This window comes from Plecotus auritus (genome assembly GCF_963455305.1).
Source record: "Plecotus auritus genome assembly, chromosome: 2".
Classification (NCBI taxonomy): Eukaryota; Metazoa; Chordata; class Mammalia; order Chiroptera; family Vespertilionidae; genus Plecotus; species Plecotus auritus.
The window spans coordinates 192,375,680-192,388,292 of record NC_137771.1 but is presented as its reverse complement, the minus strand read 5'-3'; the positions used below and the strand labels follow the sequence as shown (position 1 = coordinate 192,388,292).

The window sequence follows — 12,613 nt, the reverse complement described above, 5'->3', positions numbered from 1 at the left end:
ACTTTTTTGAGAGTTTTTATCATAAACCGATATTGAATTTTGTCAAATGCTTGTTCTGCATTTTGTTTACAATCAACTTCAACATAATCAATAGAAATTTGCCTACATAGTACTTATATTTGGAAAAAATTAATAGGACTTCAAAATGAGATGATTTTAGTTTTTTAATTTGCACAGTAAATTGTATATGGATCCATTGTTTACAGATATAAACCACAGCATTTTATTTCTTTGTGCTGACAAAGGCAGTTATAGATAGAAATGTTCCAAAGAGTTCTGAGAGTATTTGCTCAGCTGAGAGAACAGCATGAGAGCATTCCCTTAAAATATTATTCTTGTCTCATTTTTAAAGTAAATATTTAGTAAGTTAACATGTGAAACAATTCTATAAAATGTGAAAGGTAATTTTTTTAGTTTTGAGAGTAATTTAACATTAAAACATTACTCTATTAAATAACTTTAACCTTTAAGATCAATGTTCAGAGCTTCAATAGGTCAATCACTCTACTTTGTACTGATGTTTTCTTCTAGCTAAAATTAAACAAACATTATAATGTTCTGTTGCTCTTGAATTTTTCAAATTATCCTGAATAATACACTTGCTATTCAAGAGAAATCATGCAGTTTTTACCTCAATACAATCATTTTAAAATGTCAATTATATGTATTACCTAAATTCTTCTGGTGAAAAAAATACCTATAGTTATTAAGGAAACTATATGTTGTTAATAACTATACATTCAACAAGTCATGTATATATAGATACATTTTATTGAAAATAGCATAAAACCCTACTCAAATTAGCTTAAAGAGTGAAATAGTTTGACACATAATTGAGTCAGGAAGAACAGATTTTCAATTGTTTGATTCAGCATCTCTATGAAATAATTAAACAATAAGTTTATTTATTTTTTTATTTCTCTGCTCTGCCTTCTATGAAGGCTGATTTTTCTTCTGTTTGAATTTAAAGATTTTTTATCCATACCCTTAATATCATAAAGGAGGAAATGAATTATCTTTTTGGCTGTCTTAGAAAAACAAGAAACTACTGCTTTTAGAATCCTACAGAAAGTCTCTCTCCAAACTTCATTTCTGAGATTTGGTCTTATACACATTGCTGAAATAATCCATTTGGTTAAAGAATTACCTATGCTGACTTAATTAAGACTGTATTATGTGAATCAATATTATGGCAATTGGAATCAGAGGAACCAGGTTATCCCATTAGGATCTACCCCTGGAGCTTTACCCACAAACCATCCCACATATGGTAAATATTGCATAGAATATTTATAGGGTTTGCACTATATGCCCATAAAGTGTATATGAAATAGAGGGACAAGATACACAAAGACATTTATTACAAAGCAGTGTTTCTAACTAATATATACATAGACTAATAGGTATATAGTCTAATATAGACATAGGATAAAGTGAAAACTCTTATAAAATATAAAAATAAATTATTGCATACTAGGTAGCATTCTAAATGCATTATATGGGCATTATATTAAAATAACAATTTAATTTATTCATTATGTGCTTGGCTTTCAACATAAACTAAACTTTTCTTTTCTGTCCCTGAGCACCTAACACAGTGACTTACTTATATTAGATTATTAATAAGGGCTGTTATAATAAAGTAAAAAAAAAATCAATATTGGCTCAATTACTCACTTGGTTTAAATAGACACAGCCTAAATTATAAACTTTTGGCTTTGGAGTGAACTTTTCAAAACAAATAGCTCACATCCTTTTCATCAGTGGAATCAGAAAATAAATGAAGGAAAAAAAAGCTGAATTACCTATTTTGTTTCATTTTGTGTCCTCAGCACTGCTGTTTACTAAAGGTAATGAAGATAAGGAAAGAATAAAGAAAAAAGGTCAAATGCAAATATTTGGTACATAGATTAAAGGATATTATGTTAATTGCCAAGTGACTAGAGCATTCAAATGAAGTTGTCCTTGGAGGGAGACAGATCTTACTTGCTGATGAGTATAATCTGAAATACTAAAGAAAAGGAGTTCCTAATACGTTAAGAAAAAAAGTTATCTAGATAATGAGATTTAGGTCACACAGGTAATTAGAGATAAAATAAAAGAAAAACAACAGTGATGAAATGAAAATAAAAACAAGAAAACAATTACATGAGAGTGAATAAGAAGTGGTCAAATGTATCACCATCTTCTCCAACTTCTGGAAGGTGCTAAAGATTGAGTTAATCTTTGTCTGACTTCTATGTCCTCTTTTGATATAATTGACAGTTTTGAGTGCAGAAATAGAAATTTTCTTTGTTGATAAATCATTCAGCACTATACCATTCAAAAAGTCTATGCTTTAAATGTTGTCTGAAGAGATATTTTCTTTCTCAAAAACTTTCTCTTGAGAAACAATTGTAGTTTTGAGACATTGACTATAGAATATAGTTGTTTACTGTTCTCTGCTATATTTTATATGTAATCTTAACAGAAACAGACATTTCTTGAACTGTATTTCAACAATTGATCCACGTTTTGTTTAAAAAAAAAAAGTATGATGCTGTGATGGTTAACTTATTGTTTTGTTTAGTGAAAAAAAAATCCCCAAAAAGCAGATTTTTAAAACTTCTAATGAATTGACACAGGTATCCTAACTTTGTAATGCATACCTCATGTAGACTGTTTGGCACAATTTTCCAAAAGTGTCTTCTGAATTTAGCCAGTCATTTAAAGAACTGTTAAATGCACATCATATATTGTGCTCTAACAATGGTATCAATAAAGAATAGAGAACAGATGCCTACAGCAATGTAAGTCCTTCCTCCCCCAAAGGGAAGAAAAACAACTACCGAATTATATCAATTATTTATAGTTACATTGAAAATCATCCCAAAATGCAGTGATTTAAAACAACTATATATTTTGTCCATAATTCTTTAATATGGCCATCTAGGCTGAATTCACTTGGGCAATTCTGGTCCAATGGACATCTCTTGGCTGATTTTATGTCTGTAACCAGTGCCTCTTGCTAGGACAGGAAGGCCTCATCAGAACAGTTCCTCTCTGCTCCTTGTGTTCTCTCTTTTTCTAGCATGCTAACCCAGGATTGTTTACATAGTGCCTGGGCAGGATCCCAGAGGAAGAGAAGAAATAGAAAGACCTTTTGAGGCATAGACTCAACACATATGCCTCATTCTATTGGTCAAAGCAAATATTAAGGTCAAACCAGATTCAAGAGGTAGGGAAATACACCCTACCTCTTGACAAAAAGATCTGCAAAGTCATATTTTGAAGTGGTCCACATACAGGAAGGAGAGACATTATAGCCGTTATTGCAAACAATCTACCACAGGCGTATTTCTGCCAAGGTTGTCTGCGTAGTGAGTTTACAGCTTGACCATATCAACAATAGTCTTAATTCTCATTTTGCATTTGCTAGTATAGACCAAATTCAAATTTGTGGTATACAGAGTATAGTCATGTCTTTTGTGAATTCTCATGAACATAGTATCAAATAATATTTTCTAATGTTGATATAAATATAGTAATCCACTATTACCTGTAAGGTACAGTTAGTATAATCCCTGCGAAGAGTTAGCAACAATTGCAAGAAATTGAGTTGGCCTTTTCTCTCTGCATTCAGCATGTATATCCAGTCAGTTTGGAAGACATGACTTATTATTTAGTGTGATTTTATTTAGGAGTTTCTCAAGATGGGATATAATGAATGTTAATTCAAGTTTAGGTTGGGTGGCATCCTGTGCCCATATACGAATATAAGAAGAGACATTTGAAAGAGGCTATCATTTCCATCATTAATTTGCTAATTTACATTCAAGGAAATGACTCATGAAGACTTTAGATACCTTTATTTCAAAATTCACTTTCTTTAGTTTCCTTTTGCATTGCTGAGTGGAAAAGATTTGTCAGTTGAGTAAAGATGCTTCATCTCCTTCATTGATGCTGCCGGGAGTTATTAATTAGGTTTCTGAATTTGGTGCTGCTCTTTCCTGGTCACCATGATGTGTCATTGAAACAGACCCATTAAAATGAGTGATGTGTGCTGTAATTTCATTAGTGTCATCAATAATGTATTACACTTTCCTTTTAGTAGTCTTTGTGTTGTGTGTGGGTCAGGATGACTGTATATGAATTACATTTATAAGTGCAAATTGTTACAGATGAGGGAAGATAGGCATGAGGGTGGAATTAATGTTATTTTAAACAGGATAACTACTAAAATGATTTCAATTAAATAATATTTTAATTAGGTCTGATGTCTCTACACACCATACTGAGATACATGTTGTGTGTATGCAAATAGGATGGTGATTTATTGACTAAATAACACAGCCCATTCTTTCTTCAAGGAAACTTTTCTGAATTGGACTAAAGCAGGTATGTATAAGATCAGGAGTGGTTCACTAAGGAATATAATTCTTGTGGTTGGGAAGGACAGACACTTAACATTAAATCTCTTCAAATGTATTTTTTCTCTTGTCACTCTTTTTTTTTTCCTTCTAGATATGTGCCTTTTGACTATCTAATCTGAAACATATGGGTCCATAAATGAGAAACAGAGACATGTTTGGTACTCTGATATAGTATATTGTATATTGTTGAAATCTTACCTCCATTTAAGTGAGCTTTAATTTTGGTGACATTACATGGAAATACAAAGAATTTTGGCTTAGAAACTTTCACTGGAAGCATTGATCTAACTAAAATATTTTCAAAGGCAGGAAGTCTTTGCATATCAAAAAATTGCACAATGGTAGTTTTGCTTCTCAGAAATGATTCTTGAGTAAATTTCTCAGAACTAAGAAATATATAGGAATATATGTGATTAAATATTAAAACATGGCTGGGTTTTGTTTTTTCTTCTCTGATTCAAATATTAAAATTAAAGTAATGTGAAGGAACTTTTTGGAAAAGGGCTTCAATGCAGAAATTTATTTTATATAAGCAATGAGTGGGTTTTAGTACACAAGGAGAAATAGGAAAAGATGAGCTACTTCTGAAAATCAGTAGGAGAAATTATCTTTCTCATAAAAATTTAAAGAAGATAACTTTGGTATCTTCAATTTCTTTTAAGGTAAAGCAATCTATAAAGGTGAAAAGTTTCTATTATAATAAAGATCAACTAACTCCAGTTATATCAGCAGCTACCCAAAATGAAAGTTTTTTCCTTATGATGAAAAACTCTGTTGTTGTTTTTCTACTAAAATATCAGTATCTGTAGTTTTATGCTGATTTGTATCCAGTTTGGGTAGAAATGGATATGAGTATTTATCTTACATAATAGCTTGCACAGCCTATTACTTGATGCATGTAGCATATGGAAAATGTGTTTAGCTCCTTGTAGAATTTCACAAGCCAAAAAAAGGATTCATTTCTATTTACATGGTCTGTTTACAGTCATTTTAAAAATATGTTACTGTGTTGCTTCCTAGTTAGAAAAAGCAAATGTTGGCACATTACAGACTCCATTACATTGGTCTTTAGGAAATATATGTATTGCCTTCCAGTTAATAAAAAAATCAACAATAATCACACTTCTTGTGCTTTCAACCTAAACATTCTCTTTAGGTGTAATTTTACTCCTCCACATTATCTCTCTGCTAGATATTTTACAGTAGTATGGTTGAACGTTTTCATACTATATTAGAGCCTGTGCTCAGGCTTAAATGAATTGTCATGGAAGGATTAATCCTGCAACCTTTATAAGCATATTTTATTAATATCACCTTATCCTTAAATAGAATATTAATAATATTAATGATATTTAACATTAAATAACCATAAAATGTTAGGTAGAAATGTGTTTCATGCTAGTGGGTTCTGAAAAATGTACAAAAGTCACTGCAACAGCATGATAATCATTAAACATGCTCTATATAATATATTAATTGCACTAGTACAATTCATTTAGGGACATTTCTAGATAACAAATGTGATAGTATTTTTGACTATCAGCATGCTGAGCCCTCAAGGAATGGAAGTATTTGGTAGAGCTTTTGAAAATATATATTACATTCATAAGTTCTGAAAATATATTTTCTACAAAATGATTTACAATTGAACATGGATAAAGTGGAGAGAATTTAAAATATAAATATTATGAAAACTGATTAAATATAGTTATACTAATTTATTTTTTATTAGTAAATCAGTATAAAAATAAATTAGTATAATAACTGTGCTAAGGAGTCCTTGTTAAAAGATTAAATAACTGAAATACATTTTAAATTTTTTTAAATAAATCTTTATTGTTCAGATTATTACAGTTGTTCCTCTTTTTTTGCCCCATAACTCCCCTCCACCCAGTTCCCACCCAACCCTCAGCCCTTACCCCCCCACCACTGTCCTCATCCATAGGTGTATGATTTTTGTCCACTCTCTTCCCACACCCCCCACAACCCTGTCCCCCTGAGAATTGTCATTCCACTCCTTTTCTATGCCCCTGATTCTATTATATTCACCAGTTTATTCTATTCATCAGATTTTTTTATTCACTTGATTTTTAGATTCACTTATTGATAGATATATATTTGTTGTTCATAATTTTTTATCTTTACCATTTTCTTCTTCTTCCTTTTCTTAATGAATACCTTTCAGCATTTCATATAATACTGGTTTGGTGGTGATGAACTGCTTTAGCTTTTTCTTATCTGTGAAGCTCTTTATCTGACCTTCAATTCTGAATGATAGCTTTGCTGGGTAAAGTAATCTTGGTTGTAGGTTCTTGCTACTCATCACTTTGAATATTTCTTGCTACTCCTGTCTGGCCTGCATAGTTTCTGTTGAGAAATCAGCTGACAGTAGGATGGGTGCTCCCTTGTAGGTAATTAACTGTTTTTCTCTTGCTGCTTTTAATATTCTCTCTTGTCTTTTGCCCTTGGCATTTTAATTATGATGTGTCTTGGTGTGGTCCTCTTTGGATTCCTTTTGTTTGGGGTTCTCTGTGCTTCCTGGACTTGTAAGTCTATTTCTTTCACCAGGTAGGGGACGTTTTCAGTCATTATTTCTTCAAATAGGTTTTCAATATCTTGCTCTCTCTCTTCTTCTGGCACCCCCATAATTCGGATGTTGGTATGCTTGAAGTTGTCCCAGAGGCTCCTTACACTATCCTCATATTTTTAGATTCTTTTTTTTCTTTTTGCTTTTCCAGTTGGGTCTTTTTTGCTTCTTCGTATTTCAAATCTTTGACTTGATTCTTGCAATACTCTAGTCTGCTGTTGGATCTCTGTATATTACTTTTTATTTTAGTCAGTGTATGCTTAATTTCTAGTTGGTCCTTTTTCATATCCTCGAGGTTCTCACTAAATTTATCGGCCTTTTCTAGAAAATTCTTGAAAAACCTTATAACCATGGTTTTGAACTCTATATTCAGTAGTTTGCTTTCCTCCATTTTTGTCATTTGTGACCTGTTTCTTTGTCTCCACATTTTGGCTGCTTCCCTGTGTTGAGAGAGTGGCTTTGTGTCCTAGGTGTCCTATAGGGCCCAGTGGCTCAGCCTCCCCAGTTACCTGAGGTGGACACTCTTGGTGCACCCCTTTGTGGGCTGTGTGCACAGTCTTGTTGTAGTTAAGCCTTGATTGTTGTTGGTATCACTGGGAGGAATTGACCTCCAGGCCAATTGGCTGTGAGGATCAGCTGTGTCTACGATGGGAGAACTTCTGTGCTAGAGACACCCTTATGGGGCAAAACTTGCTTCAGTGGGGCTTTGGTGCTCACTGAATCTGCCCCCTGAGTGTGTCCCTTATGGTTCTGAGGAGTTGTAATCTGGATGGTCCCACTCTGACCCCTGGGTACACTGGCTCTTGGATCTCCAAGGAGGTGCTAATTTAGCCTCTGCCTGAAGCCACCCAGCAGGAACTACAGAGAGTTCTGAAGATTCCTCTTCTTTGTTTGGGTTTTGGAGTTGCCCAGATGAGGCCCAGCTGTGAAGCTATGCAAGCTGCTGTGGGGCCTTGGGCCTTCTTTTGGATGTTCTGGGTCTCTCTGGCCCAGCTGCAGTCTGTTAGGTAATTTTAGATTGCAAAGGGCCAGGCCATTAATATGCAAAAGCCTCTGCACACAGCTTGGGTGGGGCAGGGTCTCAGAGAATCAACAGGGTGGAGCAAACAGCTATGGCTGACCCTCAGCCCTGCCCTAAGAGGTCCCAGGTCTCAGTGTCCCATGGTAATTGCTGCAAGCACCTCTGGGAGAAAGCCACCCTCGAGTTCCGCCCAATGCCAGATAGTCCAGTTTCTTCTTGTATGAGTCTGGGTCCCCAGAGTCTTGCCCAGAACTGGAGTTCAGATTAGTCAGGAGCTTGTGTCTCCCTCCCGATTGAGAAAGACAACCACATACGCAGTTGCCAGCCCTTTCCGTGCTCACGCCTCCGTACCTCTGTACTTTACTTCCACAGCTCCTCGGAGTCTCATTGTGCTTTTCTCTTTCCTTCTAGTTGTAAAATTTCCACTCAGCCAGCCTTCCTGTGGTTCTGAATGATGTCTGTTTTGTCTTTTAGTTGTAGTTTTGAAGTGGTTGTGTGAGGCAGCAATTTCAATTGTTTACCTATGCCGCCATCTTGATTTTTCCCCCATTTTAAACTTTTTATTCTTGAAATACCTTAACTATTAAATCATTTGTGTTACTATATATGTTTGCTTAATTTTTTATATATTTTATTGAATTTATTAGGGTTACTTTAGTTTAAAAAAATTGGTTTGAAGTCTATAATTCTATAATACATCATCTGTACATATTGTATTGTTTGTTCATCACCCATAGTCTTGGCTCCTTCCATCACTATTTGTACCCCCTTTACCCTCTTGTGCCTGCCCCCACTCCCCTTCCCTCTGCTAATCAAATGCTGATGTCTGTGTCTGAGTTGTAGGGTTTTGTTTTGTTTTGTTTAATCCCTTCACTTATTTCACCCAGCCTCCCAACCCCTCTCCCATCTAACAGCTCTCAGTCTGTACTCTGTATCTATGAGTCAGTTTCTATTTTTTTTTTGTTCATTAGATTCCACATATAAATGAAATCATATGGTATTTGTTTTTCTCTGACTGGCTTTTTTCAGTTAGCATAATACCTTATAGGTTCATCCATGCTGTCTTGAAAAGTAAGATTGTTCTTCCTTTTTATGGCTGAATAGTATCCCATTGTATAAATGTTCCACAGTTTTTCTATCCACTCATCTACTCAAGGGCACTTGGACTGCTTCCAAATCTTAGCTATTATAAATAGTTCTGCAATGAAAAGAGGGGTAGATATATTCTTTAGAATCCATGTTTTAGGTATTTTCACATATATTCTGAGAAGTGGAATCACTATCATCATAAGGCAGTTCCATTTTTAATTTTTTGAGGAAACCCCACACTGTTTTACACAGTGGCTACACCAGTCACTTTAACATTCACACCAACAGTGAACAAGGGTTTCCTTTTCTCCACATACTGGCCAACACTTGTTGTTTGTTGATTTATTGATGATAACCATTCGGACAGCTGTGAGGTGATAACTTATTATGGTTTTAATTTGCATTTATCTGATGATTAGTGACATCGAGCATCTTTCATATGTTTACTGGCCATCTATACAACCCCTTTAGAGAGGTGTTTATTCAGGTCCTTTGCCCATTTTTTTAAATTAGATTGTTTGGTTCTTTGTGGTGTTGAGTTGCATAAATTCTTTATAAATTTTGGATATTAATAAATAATTAATTACAAGGTATATTATTGGCAAATATATTCACCCATTCAGTGGATTGTCTTTTCATTTTGTGGATGATTTACTTTGCTGTGCAAAATCTTTTTAGTTTGATCTATTCCAATTTGTTTATTTTTTTCTTTTGTTTCCCTTGTCTGAGGAGATGTATCAGAAAAAAAAATATGAGAAATGTCTGAGATTTGACTGCCTAGGTTTTCTTCTAAGATTTTTATAGTTTTGGGTCTTACATTAAAGTCTTTAGAATAGCATATTGAATTATATTACCCAGTTTCAACTATTACCTAGTGGTCAATCTTGTTCTGCCTATACTGTCCATAACTCCACCCTCCTTTTCATCTAAAATATTTTGGAGCAAATCCAAAACACGATAACCTTTCACTTACAAACATCACTGTGTGTATTTCTAAAGGATAAGGGCACTTTTAATAAACATATTGATACCATCATCACACCGAAAAGACAAACAATTCCTTAGTATTAACAAATCTTCAGTATTCAATTTCACATTACTATTCATTTTTTAGTTTGTTTGAATAAAGACTTACTTTGTCACTGGTTGACATGTTTATTTTAGTCTAAAGTAATAGTTCTCAATCAGGGAGGAAGCTGAGCCTATAAGGGATACTTTTAGCAGTCTAGAAACATTTATGATTTTAACAATTGCTGTGGATTAAACTTTTGTGTTTTCCCAGAATGTGACGATGTTTGAAGATGGGGCCTTTGGGTGGTAATTAGGTTAGGTTAGGTTATACTTGTGGGGCCCTCGTGATGGGATGAATGCCCTTATAAAAAGAGAAGACAGAGGGATCTCTCTTTGTGTGCACCACCAAGGAGGCCATGTGATACTATAATCAGGAGGAGGCCTCTTACCAAGAACCCTGGTGGTCTGAACCATGCTGGCATTCTGATCTCAGGCTTCTAGCATTCAGAACTGTGAGAAGTCTATGGTATTCTGTTATAACAGCCCAAACTGACTGAGACAACTAGTGGTATGCAGTGAGTGGAGGCCTGGACAGCTGCCACAATAAAGAATTATCCAGCATTGTCGTTTGTTGATTTGTTGATGATAGCCATTTTGCTTCACTGCTGGTGGGAATGCAGACTGGTGCAGACACTGTGGAGAACAGTATGGAGTTTCTTCAGAAAACTAAAAATGGAGTTCCCATTTGACCCAGTAATCCCACTTCTAGGAATATATCCCAAGAAAACAGAAACACCAATCAGAAAGGATATATGCAACCCTATGTTCATAGCAGGACAATTTACAATAGTTAAGATTTGGAAACAGCCTAAGTGCCCATCAGCAGACGAGTGGATTAGAAAACTGTGGTACATCTATACAATGGAATACTACGCTGCTATAAAAAAGAAGGAATTCTTACCATTTGCAATAGCATGGATGGAACTGGAGAGCATTATGCTAAGTGAATTAAGCCAGTCGGTGAAAGAAAAATACCACATGATCTCAATTATTTATGGATAATAAAAAAACATTATAAACTGATGAACAAAAATAGATACAGAGGCAGAGAAGCATCGAACAGACTGTCAAACTACAGCGGGAAGGCTGGGGAGGGCCACGGGGGAGGTAAGAGATCAACCAAAGGATTTGTATGCATGCATATAAGCACATAACCGATGGACTCAAGACACTGGGAGGGGGATGAGGGCATGTGCCAGGGGGTAAGGGAGACTGGGGAAAGGTCAACTGGAAAAAAAAAGATGTATGGACTACTATTTGTAATACTTTAAACAATAAAAACAATAAATAGAATTATCCAGCATCAGATGTCCATAGCACAAGGTCACAAAACCATGGTCTAAAGATTCCTCCTTCACCTATTTTTTTATTATAATGTATTTGTTAATAAACTGGATCATTTGTCCTATAGAGTTTCTCACAGTCTGTATGTTGCTAATGACACACCATGATATCACTTAACATAGTTCTGTGTCCCTTGTATTAGATTAGATTCAGAAGCTTCATCAAATTCAGAGGCAGTATTGTTAGCAAAATACTTCATTTTGTTTTATAAATAGTGTGGTGTACTTCCATCAGGAGGTACATAATGTCTGGGTCACACTCTCTCTCATCACTATGGGAAACTTTTGATGATCAGTATTTATATTCCTTAATTCATTAGAGGTTGAAAAATGGTATTTTATAATTTTATCATTTATTTACCTATTGCAAATATCACTATTTCTTATTCATTATAATGTTTGATATACAAATAGTACTGCAGATGAATCATTTACACATTTCTTTTTTTTTTAAGAAACATCCTGTACCACCTTGATGAGAAGACAAGCCAGTTTTCAATTCTCCTGGAGGCCTGGGAGCGCTGCAAGTCTCTTGCATCCAATGAGACCTTTCAAGAAGCCCTGTCAAAGGTGTTTCACAGCATTGATTCAGCTCAGGTTTACTTCAAAGCAGGACTTGATGTGTTCGACAGTGTCTTGGTTGGAAAGAACTGAGAAAACTCTCAGCATTTTAAAGTTTGTTTACAATTCCTCAAGCAAAAGCTCTAATCTGATCAGACTTTCTGATATTGAAGACTTCCCCCCCAATGGCTTTTTATACAAATCTAAAGCTATTATTAGATTGTATTTTTAATAGACATATATAAAAAGAGCATTTTGCACAATTAATATTTTTCTTATATCTGCATTTCTGAATATGCAAAAGCAAGTTATTGAAATAATACTTAAGATTTATCTATTAAAAAGAAATCTACTGTATTTTTATATATATGTATATATATGAAATATTTGGGGGGAAGCGTTCCAAGAAGTTCTGGACAATCTTCACTTCTATGGATAAAGCACATAGGAACAGAAGTTGTTCCTTATGTTAGAGCATTTAATGACCTACTTTCTGCAATAGAAATGGAGGGTTGATATGGTTGCAAAT

General features: G+C 34.5%; 1 protein-coding gene across 1 annotated transcript in view; it reads left to right on the top strand.

Annotated features, from left to right (window-relative positions):
- NAALADL2 (N-acetylated alpha-linked acidic dipeptidase like 2) overlaps nucleotides 1–12,177 on the top strand; it is a gene marked incomplete at its 3' end in the record, with an annotated part of 846,771 nt that extends 834,594 nt beyond the window's left edge. Inside the window, exon 14 of the mRNA XM_080654263.1 lies at nucleotides 11,979–12,177. Coding sequence (XP_080510389.1) covers nucleotides 11,979–12,177 — 199 coding nt within the window. The remainder of the gene's footprint in view (nucleotides 1–11,978) is intronic.
- Nucleotides 12,178–12,613: the final 436 nt, after the last annotated feature.